The 22,931-nt window shown below is 50.5% G+C and overlaps 1 protein-coding gene across 1 annotated transcript in view; it reads left to right on the forward strand.

Annotated features, from left to right (window-relative positions):
* The window catches only part of SUGP1 (SURP and G-patch domain containing 1), a 120,933-nt gene that overhangs the window by 92,480 nt on the left and 5,522 nt on the right, over positions 1 to 22,931 (forward strand). Inside the window, exons 10-13 of the mRNA XM_085639720.1 lie at positions 166 to 343; positions 681 to 787; positions 8,705 to 8,850; positions 12,475 to 12,604. Coding sequence (XP_085495846.1) covers positions 166 to 343; positions 681 to 787; positions 8,705 to 8,850; positions 12,475 to 12,604 — 561 coding nt within the window. The remainder of the gene's footprint in view (positions 1 to 165; positions 344 to 680; positions 788 to 8,704; positions 8,851 to 12,474; positions 12,605 to 22,931) is intronic.

Here is a 22,931-nt window from a genome sequence, read left to right on the forward strand (position 1 = left end):
GCCTTGGTTTGGTAGCTGTACCACTTTCCTGTGGTTCATATCTTTGTTAGTCATGTTGTCCCTGTACTCCTGTGAACTGTTGACAAATTTTGAATCTATATCACAGTCTTCCATGATCTTGGCTGATTGATTTCTCTCTGCATTGATAACTGCTGGGCATTGTAGATGCAGCAGATGTTCGACATGATAATGAAGCACAAGAAGGTAATGCAGGACATGCAGTTGATGTGGGCGAAGGTTGCAGCAGAGCAGCAGTTTGAGTACGACAGTGATGAAGAGGTAGACAACAAGCAAGGGACATGGGAGCATCAGCTTCGTTGTTTAGAGATGGAGAAAACGCGAGGTGAGTTGGGGAGGCATTCGATCAGCCTACCCCTTTCTTCAACCTCTCTATCATTCCTCTAATAAGATTGCTTGTGGACAGAGTTCACAATTAAATTTCCTACCACCCTAACAAGTTTGAGCCGTCTAATGGTACCAACCACAGATTTATTGAGGGCCTTGTCAACTAAGGGAATCCATACAGGATGATGGGATTTTGATTCAGATGTCTCTAATATAGATGTTCTATAGTTGACAATTGAACTTTCATTGCTATATAAGAGGAAAAACTTGCATCAGTTTGCTGGTTCCTGTCTCTGGAGGAAGTTTGTTATTGCTTCTCTCATTTTCCTTCACAGAATGGGCAGAGCAGCTGACTGAGATGGGGCGTGGAAAGCACTTCATTGGAGACTTCCTGCCCCCTGATGAGCTTGAAAGGTTTATGGAGACCTTCAAGGCGCTAAAGGTAAGATGGCATGTGGAGTGGTGAATAAACGGATGCTGTGTGCTTTCTGGTATCTGGTAACTATCTCCACATCTCCCTCCTTTTCACTTCGACTCAAGAAAGCAGGTGCTGGGCTGCATGGTGTTTGTGGCTGCTCACCTGTGTCTTGTGGACCACTCGTACAAGTATTTTGAAAAGTTGAATTGTCCTTGAGTAGGTGGTTTCATTTCTATGATGCTGTCCGCAGCTATGTACTCTGCAGTGCATTCCTGCATGAAGTCAAATTAAGGGAGGGGTTGATAAATACTTGTGTAAGGCACTGTATTGCCGATACAGTTAATAGGTAAGGTGGCTATTCAATGCAGTAGTCTGATTGGTGCATCCGGAACTTGACCTAGGGCCATTCCAACATCAAAGTGAGAGACTGACGACCCACCTAGTGCAAGATCTAGATGATGGCTGCCAGATAGGAGAATCTTTTCTTCTCCATCTACCCCTTCTGAGCACCAACTTCCCTAGACTGATGTAGGTAGCGAGGCTTACAAGCTGTTTTTTTTCAGTGGGTCCGAGGTTGGGGAGGACTGCTTGTGGGTTGCAAGTTTGGATTTGATACTTGATTAATAAGATTTTGCTGTATGACTCTTTTCTGGATTCACATGCCCTGGGATATTCTTCCATCTGCTGTTCAATTGGATACTTCTAACCACAGATTCCTCACCTTTATAATACTCCAGGCACCAGACTGCATCCGGAAGCTTTTTCAGCAGTACTCTCACGTGATGCTAGGTGGCACCGTGCTGCCTCCTTCCTGTCCTCGAAATGACACAACAGAGCTGCATAGAAGTGCCACCCCTTCACACTGTCATTACTTTTTGGGACTTCTGATGTGGATCTGGAGCTCCCCTCCCAAATTCATCAACGTTGTGATGACTTTTAATACAAATTCCAGTGTGCGAGGGAACGATGCCCTCCCCCACCCCCCTAAACTGTACAGCTCTTAAACTATGTTGTGACTGTAGGGAATATGTAGATCATGGAGCCACATGAGGTCTCTCTCTTTCATTTGGGCTCTGGCATGACTTGAAGCTGTATGATAAGTTTGCTCTCATCCACGCGAAGACCATCTGGGACCGAAAAGCAAAACTGTGTGTCGACGAACACCAGAAGTTATTGTGGGCCTCGTGTTAATCCTGTTTCAGAGGTCGATTCTGTTAGAGGTCTACTCTGCAGTCCGCCCTCCAGTAAGCGAAAGCCCAAACAAAAACACAAGAAAGTGAAGCCAGACAGGATCCTGTGAGAAAGTGGCTCTGTATATACTGTTCCCTAATAGGTACAGGGTGTACAGAGTCCACAGTCCCCCAGAGGCTGATAGAGGTCAAAGTTAGGTATGACCTTACTCTCAAAAGTGGTAGCTTGGTCGAGCAGTAAGGCAGTACCAGAGGACAGTGTAAAGCATTTATTGTACACACTCAGTCAGCAAATGGTTTCACACACTCAATAACTGAACTCTAGGCCAATGGTTTATATATATAAAATATATGCTTGTTTTATTTTTAGAACCACAAAGGGGATAAAAATATACTTTCTCAGAATGAGAGGTTGAATATAAATACTTTTGTCTTGAGCAATAAATTTTTGTAAACAGTCACAGTTGGTTGCAATAAACAATTCTATTTCCTAAACATAACAATGCATTGAGCTCAATGGTAAATTCAGGTTATTTGTCATAAATTACTTTTCAGATTACTTTTGGAATTCCAGGTCTGGCTCCTAGATCCAGCCCTGGGTCAGTATTCAGAATCAAGTGATGAAAGTCGACTTAATAACTGTAATGAATTTTAAATAATATTTAGCTATTTCAAAAGTTAGCACTTAGAAAATATTTCAAGGAAAACATTCAATGGATCTCTATGGCAAGAAATTCAAATTGCAGGTAGAGTACTTTATCGTTACTTTAGTAATCCAGGACTGGGTACCTAGACCCAGGACTGGGGTCCTTAGCAAAAACAGGTGAGTAATTTCGTTTGCAGAAATGGTACGATTTTAAAAGAATATTTCAAATTTTTAAAAATAGACACTTAGAAGAAATTTCACAGAAAAGCAGACAATGGTTTCCTATGGGAGAAAAATGAGTTAGAGGTAAGTATAGTTGTGGACACTTTTCAGAGTCAGGGCTGGGCACCAAGATCCAGCACTGGGAGCTCACCTAGGAGCAGGTGAGTAAATTCGTTTTTGTCACTTGGCTGATTTTTGGTGAATATTTGCAGTTTTGAAAAGTTCACACTTAAAAGATTTTTGAAGAAAAAGCCAGTCAATGTTACCCTATGAGGAAAATGAAGTTAGCGGTTTAAGGGTAAGTACTCGACTGGCAGAGTTGAAATTCCGGGCATAGACTCAGGGGTCCCCCAGTGTCAGGTAGGTACAGTTGGTTCACCCTCCGCGGTTTCAGGACGGCCGGGTGCAGAGAGAGTTAGGCCCAATGTTATCCTATGAGGGATAGGGGGGCCTTGGTTGGTGGCTGCTGTCTGGCAAGCCACGCGGCTGTGGGAGCTGGGCTCCTGGTCACTTACTCAGGGCAAGTGGGGAAGTAGGTTAGTGTAGAGAGTGCACTGCCAGGGCCACTCGGGCGGCTGGGTGCAGGGTGCTTTTGAGCCGTCGGGCGCTCAATGGAAATCAATGGGAATGTTCCGGTTTGGAAAAAGGCTGCAAGCTCGGGGACGAGGATGCTTCAGGTGCCACCACCACTTCGAGAGGTAAGTTGGGTAGTTGTAGGTTAGGTGGGTACCCCGGGATTGGGCACGGTGGGCCGCAGGGCGCCGAGTGCAGGGGTTCCTTTTGATGTCGGTAATCTTACCCTCTGGTTGATCGCGGTTGGGGTGGCACTCTGTTCTGAGGCTGCAGGCTTCTTCCGGAATGTCGAGGGGGGTCCTTGGGTGCCGGACTCGGGGTCACAGTCGCCGTGGGGTCGTCTCCAGGGTCTTTGTCCACTCCGGCACTGGCCAGGCTTGGCTGGTGCAGAGTGTGTTGGGTCCGCGGTTCCGGGCTGCTGCCAGGGGTTAAAAATAGGTTTCTTGAGTAGAGCCTCTACTCATGGGAGTCCCAGGGGCTTAGAGCCAAAAGGTAGCCAGGTCCTCCGGGGTTGGTGAGGTTGCTGGCCACGAGAGATGCCGCGCTGGTGCAGGTTCGAGAGTCGACAGGCCGGTAGGGCTGGGGCCAAAGCAGTTGGTGTCTTCTTCTCTTTTTAGCAGCTGCAGGGCAGGTCCTTGTTCTTCTTGCTCTTCTTGTAGTTTTCTATCTGGAATCTGAGGAAGGAAGGTTCAGGGTGCCCCTAAATACTAGATTTAGGGGCGTTACAGGTAGGTGAAGGCCAGGGACCAATGGGTCCTTGTCCTGGGGTGGGTACACCCCCAATCCTGCCTCTCTCCTGTGGGAGGGGGGCAATAGCCTAATCCTGATAGGGTAGGGCCTCCCATCTTCAAGATGGCGAGAGCCCGGAGATGTGCTTCACCTCGCCTCCCCCACCTGAGGGGTGGGGTGGGCAGGCTGGCACATCCCCTGTCCTTGTATGGGGTTTCCGGCCAAGCTTCCCGCCAGAGTGGGGGGTTGCAGTGGCCTGGGGAAACTCCAAATGGCGGCATGCCTTTGAAGCTTCCCTTTGCTCGTCCTGGGGGAGGAGATTTCTCACCTCACCCAGGATGTGCATTGTTGCAGGCCCTGGAGAGCAGGAGCTCTCCCACCCAGGGGTCCAGCAACGTGTCTGCTGTGTGGCAGCCTGGGCAGCCTCAGAGCAGACGTGGATTGTAAGTTAGCTGCAAGGGGGCATCTCTAAGATGCCCTCTGGGGTGCTTAGTACATTAAATCCCATACTGGCATCAGTGTGGGTTCAATGTGCTGAGAAGTTTGATACCAAACTTCCCAGGCTTCAGTGTTGCCATTATGGTGCTGTGGAGCTCGTGTTTGACGAGCTCTCAGCACCATGTACTCTTAAATGACAGCACTGCACTAACAGCGCCCAGGAATGGACCCGGGTACTGTAGGGGCACAGGGCTCCTGCGCCCACACCATAGGCGTAATGCACCCAGCTAGAGGGGTGGCTGACATATGCCTTGGCAGTGTAGGTGATGGGCATGGTACACAGTGATGTGTGCCATGTCGACTCTTTATTTTGTCCTGCACCCAGACACTCAGCCTGCAAGGGCAGTGTGTGTGTGTAAGGGTACAGGGCCTCTGAGGGTGGCACAATGAGTGCTGCAGCCCTTAGAGGCCTTCCCTGGCCACAAGACCCTGGGTACCTAGGGTACCATTTACTAGGGGCTGACATGTGGCTAGGGTTTGCCAATTTGGAGTTTGTGTGGTTTAAGGAAGGAACATAGGCCCTGGGCACCAGATTGGCAGGAACCCAGGGTACACTCAATCAAAGTTCATTCAGCAATTTAGCAAAAAGTGGGGGCATACCATGCAAGAAAGATGGCACTTTCTCACAGATCCTATCCCGCAACTCTATCTAAAGAGGGGGTGTGAAGGGGGTATGAAGGCATCACAATGTCAGCCAGTCTCCCTACTTCTCTGTTTGTGGGGCTAATTCCTTAGACTTATATCCCAGCTCCACGACCGCCCATTCCGCATCGATGCCGTTACCAAGGATTCTGGTACCAGAGGAATATATGGCACTGGTTCTGATGTTTCACCCCGAACGGACTTCCTGAAAGATGTTGCATTGTGAAATGGCTAAAGTGCAACTGATCACTGTACAGCCTACTTATTATCCTACACCCCTACTAGATCACAGGCTCTTATCTTTTTGACTTTCATTTTGGCCACAGCTTGCTATCACTTAGAGAAGAGGATAGCGGGGATGACTTATTCCCTCATTATGAAGATCATTTTTACATTGATATAAAAGTGGCCTGTGGGCTTGATACTTCCCCTGATATAGGAATACACATTCGCCATTTAGACCTACATCGAAGGAGATTGCTTCTTTTGCAGCTGTAACTTAACTTCCAGCTACTGTGCTGGACCTACCCTCTATTTGGGTTAGGACAAATGTCTTTATAGAAATCTTACAACCTTGTGTGCAACATCTAAGGCCTTCCTTCTGTTGAATGTGGCCCACACTGATGCAATACAGAGCTCCCGGTCAAGGCCCTGTTCCTGCCACCGGTGAATAGGCAGGTAGCCAGATGTCCTAGACGGGCACCTGGCGGCCTTGATTTTCTCAGCAAACATCCTGCTCGTGAAAGTCTGGTTGGGCAGGCATCTTATATTCCACAGCTTCTCAGGTTGTGGAGTCTAGGAGGATTTAGACATTTGGATTGCAAATGTTATTTTTGGCTAGCCTAACATTGATCTAAGTCACTTTGTTGGGCAGATGTACATATGCCCTCCGGGATATGGTCAGTCAGAATGTGCCAGTGGTCCCGGAAGACCTTAGGATTCACTGGCTCGAAGCATTTTAAGGTCCAGTTGCGGCCAAATATGTGGTTCATGCTTGTGTTGATACTGCTGAGTGTTCCTCCACTGTGCCTGAGTGCACTTCACATGAGATGCACAGGCCTCTTTCGAGATTTCCCTTTTGGTGGCTCACACCAGTTCAGCGAAAAAGCAGATTCTTCCTTGAAATATTTCAGAGAGTAGGGCCACGTTTTGTTGTCTGGATCTTTTGACCCCTGCCGAACAGTTTCTTCACAAGTTTTGGAAATTCTGAAGCTACTTCTAAGTGGCTGGTGTATTGGCAACGTTAGCCTCTACAACAATGGCCCTGTCCTTTTGAAGCCCATGTCATGGATCAGGTAGGCAGGCACAGGCGCCAATCCTCACATTTCCCTTCCTCTGCGGCAACACACATCAAACTTTAGTTTGCCATTAGGAGGGCGCAACCTCCCTGTGGAAGGTGTTATCCAGCGCTTTTTACCAGGGTGACGATCCAACTTGTCTGAAAATGGGACCTTCAGATTGTTCAGCATGGCTTTCCCCTACCCATTGTTTCAGCTCTGCCGAATCTTCCTCCCACATCAGAGGAACTGCAATAGATGTGAGTGTTATTGTTCAAAGGAGCCATTGAGAGGGTTCTGGATGCTGAAATAGGGGAGTGTTCTCAGATCTTCATCCTGCAAATGCCTTCCTGCTGATTGTGTCCTTGGACCGGCAGAACGTGTATCTTAATATACTTGTCCTGCAGATGTTACTTACTGTTCAAGTTAGTCCAGGAGCATTTCCCGTTTGTTGTGCTCCCCTTTGGCCTCACTAGTGCCCCTCGGGTGTTCATGAAACTGATGGCAGTGGTCGCTGTCCATCTTCAGAGGTGAGGGATACCAGTTTTCAAATCTGGAGAAGTTTCTTCACTACGCCAGCCATCAAAAGTTTCCTAAAGTAAGCTAAAAGGTTAGATAGCAGCACCATGTGAATGTATGACATTGTTCTTCATTCTGTCCATCAAATGTTCTTGTTGCATTTGTCACCCTGAGTGGGACGGGTATGCCCAGACATGATACTGTGCTCTCCATGCCACTGGAGTCAAGCTAGCCAGACTGATGAGGGGTAAAACCCTGAAACCAGTCCTAGGATGCTTGGTTCCAGTCCAGGGAGAACCTGGCTTGGCAGTTCGGGCTGCACTGTTAACATTGGGAGCATGGTCAAGACTGATTTGCGTATGGATGGGTTTAACGGGGAAAGGCATGGGGAGCAAAAAACTATGGATTTAGGCTCAGATCTCTCTACTGGGGTAAATGTATAACCTTGTTCTGCATTCTGTACATCATTGGTCTTAATTGCATGGTGTTCACACAGCCAGTGAAGGAACCCTTGCAGTGTACAAAGCAGAACTTAACTTATCTGTAGTCCTATGTGACCCTCCCACCTCGGCAGAAGTGGTGTTTTGTTGAGATAAGTGATAGAAGGGACTTGAAAAGAAGGCAGGAAGTCAAATGAAGATGTAGGATGCCAAGGAGTGTAAATAATTGAAAATGAAGATGGCGACCATTCACAGGGGCCTTGGGGCATAGGTTTGACATCATGAGAGGAAGAGCATACCACCAAATTGGTCTTGATGATGCCCAAGAAAAAAACAGGGATATGGCCGTAGCGTAGATGTGCCCTGGATTTGGGACATTTTATGTTTAGTGTGTTTATTTTGCAAGCTAACCTGTCCAGCATCGGCACTTGCCCAATGCAGGGTTTCCCGTGTATTGGCAGTTTGAGTACACTGTAGTTTTCCCAGTGCAGGTGCAGACTGCACAGGAAGCAGCGCAGTCGAATTACAAGTGTATTGCACAGGATTTTCACCGAATGGCGTAAGGACCGCACAATAAATAGGATAAGGAGCGTCAGTAAAACTGAGTTGTAGATTAAGCATAAAGAGCTGTGAATTACAGTATAATTATTACACTGCAAGAAGCAGTGTAGTGCAGAGTGTCTCCGGTTGTCTATAAGATATTGCAGGGCATGCATCTTGCAGAAAAAGCACATTGCAGCAATTCTAAGGCAGGTAAGAGTGCATATCAGTGAGTGAACATGTCAGCAGTTATCCACTGCAGTATACTCTTTGTCATAGCAGGTTCTATTCTGGGATGAACCTGGAAATAGCAGGAGGGCATTGGGGAATACTCCCAGTGTCAGAAGGAGTCTCCCTTGAGGTAAGAGAAGTGCATTTCATGATTCTCTTGAGGGCAGCTGTAGGGGCATCATGAACAATGTCTTTAATGCAGTAGTATCTGCCCATTGCAATATGACCTTCAGTTGCCCCAGAGCAACAGGAGTACATTACAGAATTCTGCCAGTGGTAGAACAAGCGCTTTGCTGGCACCGTCCCTTGTGATGAGAGGACTGCATGATGCCCCTTGTAGCATTGCACCATATCATGATTGGCAACAATTGTATTTAGGAGTCGCCCACCCTGTGCCACTTACCAAATACTGTCCTTGTTTCTTCCACCAACAGGAAGGTAAAGAGCCCGACTATTCAGAGTACAAGGAGTTCAAGTTGACGGTGGAGAACATTGGCTACCAAATGCTGATGAAGATGGGTTGGAAGGAAGGGGATGGATTGGGATCCGATGGACAGGGCATCGTGAACCCTGTGAATAAGTAAGGATTCATCCTATTGTTACTCCATCTAAAGCTCTATCAGTACCGTACAGTAGGTTCAGGTATTTTGCACACAAATGGCAGCAGAAAAGCTGCTTGTAGTGTTTTTGCTGTGGCTATGGAAAATGTGTGCCTGTAATGATACTTCTGTTTGACGATAACCAGTGCACCGCTGTGCCCCTTGTGTCCACTTCTTGGAGTCGTGTTGGGGTTCAAAACCACTCCATGTTTGCTATGAGACCTGGGCTCTTCTTGAATTAAAGTATTCATTGTTTTAATCAAATTAATCTTCCATCTGCAAAACACTTTGGGCATGCATGCCAGTCTTCCTGACAATTGTACAGAGGCCTAGGCTTGTGGTCTTTAATCTTTTCCATTACCAGGTAAAGACAGATTCTGCGTCACAGGCTGGCTTCTACGATGTTCTTGACTTACAGTATGTGAAACCCAGAACATAATTTCATATGTAAAATTTTTTTTGTTGAAAATAATGTAAAGAAATACGGTCTACAAACTGAAATGTATTTTTATTTTTTTCGGACAACCTCTAATTTATTTACGATTTATAACACATTCGGCTTTAAAGATCCCATTTTAACTTGCTCTCATAGAAGAAAAGCAAAGCATAGAAATTGTGAATATAGGCACCACCCTTTACATAGGAGAACATTGACATGGTGCCTTTAAGCAATACAGCCCTCCACTGAGTCAAAACGCCTAGCCACGTTTGTTAAGCGAGAGTATTGTTTGCTCTTTAAAATCATTATGTGGGTCAAGAAGTGATGAAAGTGAAAGCTGGAGTGATCTCATCTGAGGCACACATTGTCAGGCTGGGCACTGTGCAACACACTCCTAGTTGGTTGTTTGCTGTCATCTAAGGAGATGCCACGCAGATAGAACAAGTCTCTGGCAGCTCTTGAATGCCACAGAACACGGAAATACCCTTTGGCCTTGAAGTCCTTCGAAGCTGAAGTACTGATATTGATGACTATGGCTCTAAAATTCTTGACACTGACATTCTTGAGGATACCTCAGAAAAGCATTCTCTGGTTAAACATTGAGAACTTCAGTAGTGACCTGTTCAGTATTGAGGCGCCCTTCACAATGAATGCGGAGCTGTCACTTCATGCCACGCTCAGCTTTATTTAGGGAGTGGGGCCAACAAGGACCATGACAATGAACCTTCATCTGGGCATAGGGAATTTCTGACAAACTGCATGGTTAGTCATCTGTTATCAATGGGTGCCCTTCGTGTGTGTCTCCACAGTCACGAGACTGCCACATAGAGACAGACCTTTTCTTCATGAATGGCAATTCAGGTTGCGGCAGTGGGGGAATTTTGTCAGGACTTCCCCGGGAAGACGTGTTGCTCAAATCGTGATAATCTAAGCCTTTTATCACCGGGAACCTTACTGTTGAGCCCAAAACTGAGCACCACTGACCCTTCAGCACCCTCATGGTAGGAAGGTCGGGTAGTCCAAGGCTTACTTGTGGAGGTGCTGTGAAAACTCAGACATCAATAAGCCATCCAATGCAGGTTAATCCAGTGTCCGGTAAATGTTTAGTCTTTAAAGAGACTAGGTAGGTAACTAATTCACCCACAATGCACTATTGGCTACAACATTTCAGAAGTCAGCAGTTAACACTTTTTATTCTCACATTACTATCAGTGCTTACTGGGGATGCACGTGGGCTGGCGACTGTGGAACGGCCTTCAGTGGTACCATTAGAGCAGAGAAATCCCCAAGCGTGCTTTGGCGGCCACTCCTGCAGTGTTTGTTATTCAGCGGAGCAGCGCTGCTCTGTGTCCTGTTCACCTGTGCAAGATGAATGGCCTGCTGAGTTAGGATGGCAAAGTCTTTGCCCTGGCTTACCTGTTTGTGCCCTGTGTGTATAGCACCTGCAGGGGCTAATCCACGTGAGCAGGCAGTGTCCGCACAAGTTCATGAGGCTGCATCTGGGTTCACTGTCCAATGGATCATGCAGCTTCTTCCTCTGGCCCAATCACAAAACTCACCAGCCAAACAATCTAGGTGTCGACCTGTGGCTCTAGCGGTGAATATTCTGTGGCAACCTAGTGCTTCTCGTAGGGATACTTGCTGGTTGTAGTCTGGAGTTTTCCAGTTCCCTGATATTTCCCTGGCTTCTTTGGTAGATCTCTGTCTAGTTCCACAGCACCCTTCATTTATGCGGGTTAAACGGGTTTGTCTATGCTGCGGAGATGCTTCAGGGCTCCCAGGTCTAACCCATGCAGGGTGGTACAGGTACTTTACTCGTACTGTATTGGATGTCTGAGTCATTGTGGCTCTGCTTCTTGACAGCATCACTCTCGAGTAGTGTCTTCCAAATGCAAGAGCACCTCCATTACCCCTCCTGAGCAGGCTGTCCGCTCTCTCCCTGCAAGTGGGGTCTAGGCACCCCATTCCAGCAGTTTTCACAAGGTCCTCGGGATTCTGGTCGCGAACAAGACGAGGTGTGTTGGTTGTAGTTACTTGGTTACCTCAATCCTGGAGCACAGTCGACAAAACTTGTGTGGATATCGCAAAATCTGCTACAAATCTTGGCATTCTGGCTGGAAGTTTTTGTCCCACCTTTATGCCTAAGCTTCCTTTTGTATTTCAGTTGTGCAGATTACAAAAGAGGAACGTTACCCCCCACCCCCTCCCGATACCAGTGAACCTGTGAGGGAGGGGGCAGTCCTTCCATGAATAATGGTTCAGGAAAGGGCAGGGGGAACTTCTGAAGCTTCAAAAGGGGTTTCTCTCTACTTTCCTCCCTACCCAAGATTCCTGACTTTAAAGGTTCCCTGGAATGTCCAAGTGGAGCCTTACATCTGCTGTCTGGGGATTCCATATTGGGCACCACTGTCATGTAGGAGTACAAAATGGATTACAGTGTGGCCATCGCCACATAAGTCACACGTGCTTCACCTGCATCCATTCTTCTGTGAGTACATACTCACAGAAGTGAGTATGTACATGCAGCAACTATGTCCCACATGTTGGACGAAGGACCAGGTTCAACGGGCTGGCACACCAGTTTAAAAAGGTGGGAGATGCTAGTGCGCGACTCTCCTTAGCAGAGACTGGTAACAATCCTGACATTGTCACTACAGGCTTATCGATGCCACCACTGCCAGTCCTCCACAGCCTTTCGGAGCTGAGCGTAGTCGCACTCAATAGGTAAGGTTCATTATGCATGCCCTTCCAGATCAGTGTGTTCCATTTGATTACTTTTCATGTTGCATAAAATCTTTCAATGCACACAGATGCTTATTTTGTGTGTTGAGTTTGGGTGTCAGAAATTTACAGAGCTTGTTATAATGAACTCTGGGCAGGGACGCACCATCTCCAGAGCCGCATCGGGACCTTTCTTCCTCCAACAGAAAGGGTCCATGTTTCAGTACCTAATGCTTGTAGATGCTACTGGTTTTGTCCGAACATGCTGTTTGTGGGAATCCAAAGACTGATTGGAGGGGTGGATTCTTATGCTTTGATGGACAGTGATGGTGTTTTTGTGGGCTGGATGGAGGTCATGCTCCTGCTCTGGGAGAGTGATTGTTAATTATTGAAGTTGCCAAGCACCTGGCACTACTTCTGCTCTTCATGGTATGTTGTTTTGCAGGGGTGTGACTGCACGTGACGGAGCAGGCCTTGGCATTGATCGTCCAGCAGAGCTATCCAAGCACGATGATGAATACGATGCGTTCCGTAAAAGAATGATGCTGGCTTACAGGTTCCGACCGAACCCCCTGGTAAGTGCCTCTTAAATTTGTTCATTTCTTTATCCTACCCTATTGCCACTGTAGCATACTTACAGGTTCTGACTGCACCCCTTGTAGGTGGAGCTTAAATCTGTACGTTTGTTACCACTGATGCATTGACCCCACAGCATCCTTGTTTCCAGCTACATCTGCATTTGGATGGAGAGCGGCCAGTTGCAGGCACATAGCAGCAGTGGGATTCAGGGCCTTCCAGTCACAAACATCACTATGATTGATCATCCTATGCACAACTGTACTTCACTGTTTTTGGGGTCTTCATCACATTCACCAGGAGTGCCTGTGTTATGTGGCCTGTCATACCTGCCGAGATGTGCTAGACTTGTCTCTGGGAGTCAGCATCCACGCAGGCACACTGCACCAGCCTCCAACCTGATATTAAAGGCATTCCAAAGTTTAATGTATCTTTTCATGATTTGCTAAACTGGTCACATAGGGAAACTTTATAATAAGTTGCCTTTTAACTTAGCATTGGTATAACCTTAAGGTCTTGGCACTACACTGGATTATTTTTTTTTTTTTTTTTTTTTTTTTTTGAAACCGTTTATTGCAGTTTATAGAAGTTACAGGTATGGGCCTACAACCACACGGCCGGCCGCTAGAGCATCAAAAGCATATTACATACATACAGCAAAAAATTTTCTCAGCGGTGCACAGTAGGAAAACAGGAGTGATCAATGGTGCAGGCCTCAAAGCTCCATGCCCACAGTACGGTTCCATTTTCTTGATACAAAACAACGTAAACAAACCACAACCGCAAGGCAACCCTCGATCCAAAGTGACAACACGTGCTCCATAAGTGGGGGATCCACACCAGCAGCAAAATTCTGAAGAGGGGGACGGGAGTAGATCAGGGACTGGGGGACCGCGCGCCCGCGGCCAAGGGAGGGGCGCCAGCTAGGGAGACGGAGCCGGCGAGGCCGCCGGTAGCAGCGGCGGCTCACAAATACCCCCGCGGTAGGCGTTCCAGGGGCCCCAGAGTTTCATCCACGCCCCAGGCTTACCCCTCGCCACATACACCACCTTTTCACGAAACATACACCAATCCATATGCTCTTTCCAGGCCGACACCGCAGGGGGCCTCTGGGATCCCCACAATTGGGCAATATCACGCTTGGCTATCATGTATCCCAGAGTCACCCACCGCGCCTGCGGGACCGAGTAGTCATTTGGTTCCCAGACATTCAGCAAGCATCTCCTCGCTTCAGGCAGCAGCGTGACACGCGTAACCATTCGTAGAACCTCATGCACACCACGCCAGAATCGCTCCACCTTCGGGCACTCCCACAGTATATGCATGAAAGTCGCCAACGCACCACAGCCACGCTTACACATTCCATCACCGGCAAAACCCATACGTAAAAGCCTTGGCCCCGTCACGTAGACCCGGTGAAGGATCTTGAGCTGGACGAAACGAAGGCGAGCCGGGATGGCCACCTCTTTCGGAGAGGCCACCGCGGAAATCCAATCCTCGTCGTCCAGCTCCAGCCCGTCGGCAACCCAAGCCTCGCGGAGACTAGTCAGCAGACACGATCTATCGTTAATCAATTTTTTGTATATGAGGGAGATCGTGCTGTCCGGGACATGGCCATCTAGCACTCTGTCCTCCAGGGGGGAAGACTCCGGAATGGATGCAACATCCGGGAAGACGGAGCCCAGCGCATGGCGGACCTGTAGGTACCGAAAGTACTCACTGCCCTGCAGCTGAAACTCCGCCTGCAGCGTCTCAAAAGTTTTGAATCCCCCCCCTCGTCCAGAGATCTCCCACCGTGCTGATTCCGATCGTGTCCCACTTCTCGAAGCCCTTCGACGTCCACAGGGAGCCCAACCTCTCAGATGCATACAGCGGAGACGCTCGGGTCAAACGGTCCTTCCACCCCATAGCTGCATTAGCCGCGTGCCAGACACGCACCATGACACGCGTCGGTCCCGTCAAACGGGAGTCGGGCGCGCCAGAGTAGAGCGCTCGATTATAATCGCCACCGGGCAGAAGCGTCCTGTCCATCCCGAATGCCGGGTTCAAGGCGGGCCCGTAAAGGCCATGATTAATTGCAGCTAGTTGGGAGGCCCAGTAATACCGTTTGATGTCCGGGAGGGCGACCCCTCCGTCGTACCACGGGAGCGTCAATTTAGCCAAAGCAATACGCGGCCTCCCGTCCCAGAACAGGCGCCGCTGGAGGCCCTCCACCTCGCGAAAGTAGCGTGCCGGGACCAAGTCCATGGTATTCTGGAGGGCGTAGAGGAAGCGCGGCAGGGACATCATTTTAAATAAAGCCGCTCGGCCGAGCGGCGAGAGCGGCAGACGCCGCCAGCGCACCACGTCCTCCCTCAGACGCTGGAGGGGGGGCAGCAAGTTCCGCTCATAGCGGGCCTCCGGGTCAAGAGTGATATATATACCCAGGTACCGGAAACCCTGGGAGGCAATCTGGATCGGACAGTCCCGTGGCAGGACCGGGGCCTCCCCGGAGAGCACATAGACACAGGATTTCGCCCAGTTGATGACCAGGCCTGAGTTGCGACCGAAGGAGCGCAAAACATCAACCAGGACGATCAGTGACTTGCGCGGGGAGGCGAGATACAAAAGGATATCGTCAGCATAGAGAGACACGCGGTCCTCATGCTCGGGGGTCCAGCGGAGACCACGGATAGAAGGGTGCCACCGCAGCCACTCCGCCAGGGGCTCCATGGCCAAGGCGAACAGGAGAGGCGACAGGGGACAACCCTGTCGCGTGCCCCGCCCCAGCGCGAACGGGGCAGATACTCGCCCATTCACCACCACCTGCGCCAACGGGCCCGAATATAGCAATTTGACCCAGCTGACGAAACCCGGGCCGAACCCAAACTTCGCCAGCATCGCCCAAATATATGGCCATTCGAGCGTATCAAACGCCATGGTGGCGTCCAAGGACGCCAAGATGGCCGGCTCCCGCACAAACGGGACACGCGCGAGCACCCCGTGCAAGCGCCGCAGATTAAGCGCCGTGTTGCGGTGTGGTATAAAGCCCGATTGGTCTTGGTGGACCAAATCGCCCACCACGCCAACCAACCGGTTGGCCAACACCTTGGCGAGGATTTTGGGCTCCGCGTTCAAAAGCGAAATCGGCCTATAGGATGTGACCCGTTCACGGGGCTTCCCCTCCTTGTGGATCACCACAATTGTAGCCAGACGCTGGTCCGGCGGGAGGGAGCCCCGCGAGTGGGCCGCAAGGAACATCGCGCGCAGGTGGGGCGCCAACACATCCGGGCGCAACTTGTATAGCTCAATGGGAATACCATTGGGGCCCATGGCCTTGCCGGATGCAACCGAGCGAATAGCCGAGGCAATTTCGTCCGAGGTGGGAGGGGCGTCCAGCGAATCCCTGTCCTCCACCGTAAGGGAGGGCAGTGCGATGTCCCGAAGCAAGGCATGGGAATCTTCCTCCGAGCAGGGAGAAACCGGGGAGTAGACTTCGCGGAAATAATCCGCGAAGCAGGAGACAATGGCTTCCGGCTCGGTGACGCACACACCATCCACGCTCTCAATCAAAGGCACCACGCGGCTCGCTCTCTCCCTCTTGTCCAACCACGCAATCAATTTGCCAGCCTTGTCACCCACATCATACAATCGCCCCTGCTGCTCTCTACTGAGGCCCCTGGCCGCCTCCGTGACGAGGGCTCGATAGGCCGCCTGCTTTAAATGCAAAACATGCAACTTGGCGTCTGTTACCCCGCTCCCCAGGTCACCCTCCAGTTCTGCAATCTCGGCCTCAACCCGGGTCACCTCCTCCCGCTCGCGCCGCCGGGCATTGGAAATAAAGGAGAGGGCCTCCCCTCTAAGAACCACCTTGAAAGCCTCCCACAGGGAGACGGCAGACGGGACCGACCCCACATTCTCATCGAAATAGCGCTGTAAGGATTTGATCAAGTCGGCACGAATGGTGGGGTCGCGCAAATACCATGCATTGATCGGGGCCACTCTGCCATCCCCCCTCGGGAAGACATCGAAATGCAACAACAATGGGGAGTGGTCTGAGATACCCCGTGCCAAATGGCGCACCTCCCCCACCCTCCCTGCATGGGCCGCCGGGACAAGGATGTAATCAAGCCGCGAGAGGCTACCATGGGCCCCCGAGTGGAAGGTGTACTGTTGCAATACGGGATGCTTTAAGCGCCAGCAATCCACCAGGCCCAGCGTGTCTAACAGGCCGGGCAGCCACGCCTGTGCCCGGGGGAGGTCCCTAGGGGGATGGCGATCCATAGACCCAGAGGCAACCGCGTTAAAGTCCCCTCCAACCACCAACAGGCCACCCGGAAGGTCCAGAAGGAGGCGCCCCAGGTCCGCAAATGTAGTGGCTTGTAACCCAGGCGGGACGTACACTGATATAAAGATAAACACTCTACCCTCCATTCGTCCCACCAGAACAGTGTAACGTCCCCTCTCATCATGGCGCACCTCATCAATCTCCAACGGGAGCGAGTTCTTGACCATAATACCCACCCCCCGCGAGCCCGAAGTGAAGCCGGAGTGGGCCACCAAACGATATCCCCGCCGATTCATTGCATGAAAGGTGTTACCTATAAGGTGTGTCTCCTGCAAGAAGACAACATCCGGTGAGATACGTTTTAAATACTGCAGGACCACACCACGTTTAATCCTATCCCCCAGGCCGTTAACATTCCATGACAACACAATCAAATCCCTACCCCCCATGATACGTCAAAACAATCGGTCGCCCCCCACCGAGCATCTTAAAAACAACAAAACAGTTGCGGGTTTGCCTTGCGGTGTTAACAAACAACACACCCCCCCCACCCCCCGGTCCCAACAGAACTCCCCCCTCCCTGCACCCCTGCATGAGCCCAGACAGCCCCCCCAAAGTGCAGTGTGCCTGTCGCCCCATAGCTAAGTACTAACTAGTCCCCCAGAGGAGGAGGGAAGCCCCCAGCAGACCCCACCCGACCTCCATGGGAGGGGAACATACGAAAGCAATATATGGTAAAGGAGTAATATCCCGAGCAAGGCCTCTACAGTCACCCCTCAATTCTGATCCGGCGGGCCCTCCCCGCCAGCCGCGCCCCCCCCACCCCGATCTCCAGGCAAAGTATCTAACCAGTCTCCAGCCGCCTCGGGCCGGTCGAAGAAGTGCGTACGGCCATCCACCTCCACCCTCAGCTTAGCCGGAAAGAGCATTGAGTACTTGAGGTTTAGGTCCCTTAGGCGACGTTTAATACCGAGAAAGCTCTGTCGCTGCTTCTGGACCGCCGGAGTAAAGTCTGGGTAGAAGTGTACATCCATGTTGTCCAGCCTGACCGGTCCCTGTTGCCTGGAGGTCTGGAGGATGGCGTCTCTGTCCCGGAAATTAAAAATCCGGGCAATAATAGGCCGCGGCGGGGCACCGGTCTTAGGGCGGCCCCCAGGGACCCGGTGGGCACGCTCCACCGCAAAAAGCTTACTCAGCCCCCGGGGCTGGAGATGGGTCAGGATCAGTTCTTCCACAAAGAGATCTGCCGCCTCCGCCTCTCGGCCCTCCGGCACACCAATAATGCGAACATTGTTCCTCCGGGCCCGACCCTCGGAATCCTCCAGTCGCCGGTCCATCAGGGCGCTCGCCTGGCCAAGCCGGCGCACCTCCTTCTGGAGGGCCACCACGTCCGTCGTGAGGCTCGTTGTGGTGTGGGCCAGGGAGTCAACTCGGTCGTTCGTTTTTGACAAGTCTGCCCTCACAAGGCCCACATCCACCAGGACCGAGTCAATTTTTTGCGCCAAGGTATCGAAACGCTGGTCCACCGAGGCCTTCATCTCTGCGATGGCGCCCATGACGTCCCGGAGGGTCAGATCCACCGGTTGGGCAGGTGCCTCCGTCGGGCCCACCAGGGAGGACCGCGCTGTCTCCGGAGAACCCTTCTGGAGCGTATAGCGATCCATACTATTGGCCTGGTGCGCCGTGCCACGGCGGGTTGTCTTCATCTTCGCCCGGTCGCCATCTTGTTTGGTGGACATGCTGGCCCTTACACCGTCGTGCCAAGATCTCCAAACGGGCCGCCACACCAAATCACGGGTGCCAGGTGGGGGGACGGGGGCGACCACCGGGCAGCGGGTCAACCCACCGCCGGCGGGTCAGCCGGGCACCTGGACAAGGCAACACCACCGCACCCCGCTCCGCAGCCCGACCCCGCCAGAGGCAAGGAGGGCGCAAAAGCGAAAGTGAAAGTGCGGGGTATGCGAGTCGCTCAGCCCCGCTCGCCGTTGTTATTCACTTCGTCCCCGGATCGCCCCACTACTCCAATCCGGGGGGCCGGCGAGGAGAAGGCCGCAACCTTCAATCGACGCTCCCACCGGTGTTCGGGGTCCGATTCGAGCCCAAAGAACGGGCGGCGCCTCAGCTCGGGTTCGCCGACACAGTCCCCTCAACAAGGACAGGATATCGCCAGGATTAATTCAGGAGGTCGCGGAGGTCCTCGGGAGCCTCGCACCTACGCGGCCATCTTGGTTGCGCGCTAGGCTCCTCCCCCTACACTGGATTATTAGACTGTGTATTGAGCGGCTTCTGGTGAAGACTGTCATGAAACCGTGGCAGTAAAGATGCGAAAGAGGATGGGGAGTAAAGGTTCCAGGAATGCAAAAGACAAACGAGAGACTTGATGTTTCAATTAGCAGTCTAGAAGCTATCCTTTTGGCAGATATCTGCAAAGTATTGTGAGCATCCAGGGAACAGCCTTGTATCTTTGAGGAGTATTCATTGGATATTGGCAGGATTTTTGAACTTGAGAGTCTATAGTGCTGGAGGTACAAGACACTTTGAGGAGAAGCGGGGGCAGTACCGTTCACCCTGGAATGAACATTAAAGGGATGTCAAGAATTCCTGTCATACAAGGGAAACACGCCCTTATGTAAACAGGAGAGCTGTTACATAACTCAAGGGAAACACGCCCTTATGTAAACAGGAGAGCTGTTACATAACTCAAGGGAAACACGCCCTTATGTAAACAGGAGAGCTGTTACATAACTCAAGGGAAACACGCCCTTATGTAAACAGGAGAGCTGTTACATAACTCAAGGAAAACACGCCCTATAAAGGGAGGAACCGGGAGGTACAAGGCTGTCGGATATTGTGTTTACACCGACGTACCTGCTTCGTGAAGAGCAGTGTTCCGGAGTGGTGCTCCAGTAAGGCAAGAACGGAGGTAGGTCGAGTCGTTACTCCCTGGGCCGTGTCTTGCCCCATCGTCACCTGTGAAGGACCCGGAAGCTCTACCGGTCAACCATTGAGCTTCGCTTTTTGACTCGGCTGAGTCCAAGCGCAGTGGCGCTTTTGCTGGTTGGAGTCGTAACTCCCAGCCCGACCAGAGACACAGGGACTGCCAGCTGTAACGCACACCAGGAGGTGTTTGCCGCGTTACAGACTCGGAAGTCCACAGGATCGATCGAGCGGCTGCTCTCGGTTCAGTCTTCTTGCTTGTGATTGGGGTATCGGTGACGCATCACCAGGAGGTGACTCCGCGTCCCGGTGCAGTCTGAGAAAGAGGTTGAGCGGCTGCTCCCTTCAGGTAGAGACCCCGGCTGGGTGTTTCCCTGACTCCTCGATTCTCCCCAACACTCTTCGTGCCCCTCACAGCCTACCGATTGGCATTGTCGGCCATTTCATTTCTGCCCTCTGTTGGCATACGCCGGGATCGGCGTATATGCAGAGGACGGTTAGGACCATCCGTGCTGTGGGCTGGTAACGTACTTAGCCTGGAGGATTCCAGTGACTATAACTTTTGTTTGTTCTTTGTATTTTATTTGCCTTCATTAAAAGAACTAACCCTTCACAAGTGGTTGCGTCCTCATTGTCGTGTCTGTTAAACGATCCTGAGACGTTCAGGGCGTTACAAGGGATTTCAGAAGTGCCTGTCAAGGTGTTGAGCTCCTCACCTTCATGAGATAGGTTTGTGTTGTGACCCGCACCATTGATTATCTTGTGTTATGAAGCCATGGGCTTTATTGACTGGTCCCTTTGGCTTGTATTAAGTAGCCCTCTTGGCTTCTGTGAGGTTCCTACAAATTCAAGGAAATGTTCAAGTCAGCAGAGCTGCCCCTTGTTTTCATAGTTTCATAATTCCTCTGACGTTCTCTGTCCTGCCCCTTATAATGTTGGCTTCTTTCTTGCTTGAATGTTCTGCTGTTTATCTCGCAGTGTTTGGATGTACTTGACTCCTCTTCAATGTAAGGAAATCTTTAAATAGTTCACTACCTATGGCGTATGTGTGATTTTCAGTATTGAAGATCAACCGTGCTTTGTGTCATATACGTTTTGATTTTCAAAGAAAGGGAGGTAAGGCAGTAGCGGCTCGAGGCTCATGAGCCTTCCGTCCCAGATCTCGAGCAGAGCCAGGGGCGCGTAGTTCGCCTTTTACTGCAGTGACAGGAAGAGCCAATGTAGCAGTGGACTTGGCCATTAGGTCAGCACTTGCATAGAGCAAACTGGGCAGTGTTCATCTACCTAGTTGCAGAGGTCACAGACTGATGTTAGTGTTCAGTCTTAACTGTCCCTTGACAGACTTAGGACACAAATGCTGTTGGTGAAAACACTTTTGCAGAGCGCACACCTCCATGCATTTCTGATGGATCAATATTCTTTCAGATGATTTCTCACATATTAAATCTAATCCATATACCAGAATGAATCTGGAAAAGTTGAAATGGCTCTCCCATGCCGGCAAGTGGCGCTGAGCTCCATCTCGATGCCAGGTGCGACATTGGACATGAACTCATGTGGGCCAAAAAAACAAGACCCACCTCAGTTCCTTTTTTCAGCACCCTTTGACATAAATCAGGAGTGCTCTTGTTGACGGATTGTTGTTTCTAAACTTTTTTTACTGCAGTTCTGAAAGAAAGTCACTGTCCTAAAAATCACGGTTCAAGCAGATACCAGCCATGCCATAACAGATGTCTGTTTCTGGTCCTCATGAAGTGTGCCTGGGGCCAAGACATGATTATAGGTTACGCATTAATGCGGCTGTCATACATCTCAAAGCCATTGGGAATCAGGAGGCCAAGCTGTTTATGGCACTGGTCAGCGATGTCCTCTGATCATGGAAGAGATACAGATTTTGGTTCCACTCTTGTCCTTCTTGCTTGCCGTCCACTAGCAAGTCTTCCAAGATTTCTAAAGCCGGTCAAATAAGAAACCTAAGCAACACCAGAGAAGGAACTCTCCGGTGCTAAGTATTTAAGGAGCAAACAAATGAGCCCTGCAGTGAGACTTGGCTTTGTTCTCGGATCCAGAGGCGGTTGCTGTTACCCGACGCCACTTCTTGGCCGTGCGCTGGTCCAGGTACCTACTCTGAGATTTCAGGAGTTCCCAGCTCCTTGGGTTGACCGCATGCAGGTCGCGGCCTTCATACAGGTGATGTTGGTTTTGTTCTGGCACACTCTCTGGAGATACATTGAGTGAACAGGACTTAAGAATGGGATTCTGCCGGCAGGTACTTTGGGCCAGTCGGCTCTACTCAGTCTTATCCAAATCCTTTTACGGCACCACTGCAAGTCGTTGCCAGGGAAACCACCAACTGCATTCTCATTGGAGCTCCTGCGCCATCCTCCAGACTGAAAAGCTCAGTCAAATTTCCCAAGGAAAAGGCCATACTAATGCACTCTTGCCACCAGACTTAAACGTTAGTGGAGGAGTCTCAATACAGGCTTCTGTCAAGAGATGAATATTTGGACTAACTGTATTCGCTCTTTGATTCATACTCAGATCAGACACAACACAACATCATGACCTAGTACAACATGACAAAGATGACAACCGCAGTGATGAAGGTAATCTTCTCCCGCCTTGACGCACATACACAACTGGTGATCTGGTGCTGCAAAATGCTAGTGTCCTGGATACCCTGAAGTGGACATAAATATCCCGCAAGCCTCCCCCCCCCCCCCCTCGGAGGATTTGTCATTGTTAGAAAGCCTGCAAGGGGGCTGGAACTTTCTCTGCCTACAGAGGAAAAAAACACTGAAAATTCTGAATTGAATCAAGCAGCAGGCTTCTTTAGATTCTGAGCCACGTCTGCTGTGCAAGGAGTCCTTAAGGAAGCCCATTTTAGTTGCACTGGTTAAGCCTAGTTCAGCTCCAGCAGTGAACTATCAGGCCTAGTGCCCCGAAGTCTTTCTTTGCCCGTGACAGAGGGTGTCGTCCTGCTCCAAGTAGAATCCTGGCTGTTCCTTACAGCTCCTGCAGACTGAGAGTCTAAAGGGATCAAGGCAATGGGGGCTAAAGAAAATTCTCCCCTGGGATTCTTGCTGTCTGGTCGTCTAGGGTAACTTGTGTCCTGACCCTTT

Source organism: Triturus cristatus, chromosome 12 (assembly GCF_964204655.1).
Source record: "Triturus cristatus chromosome 12, aTriCri1.1, whole genome shotgun sequence".
NCBI lineage: Eukaryota > Metazoa > Chordata > Amphibia > Caudata > Salamandridae > Triturus > Triturus cristatus.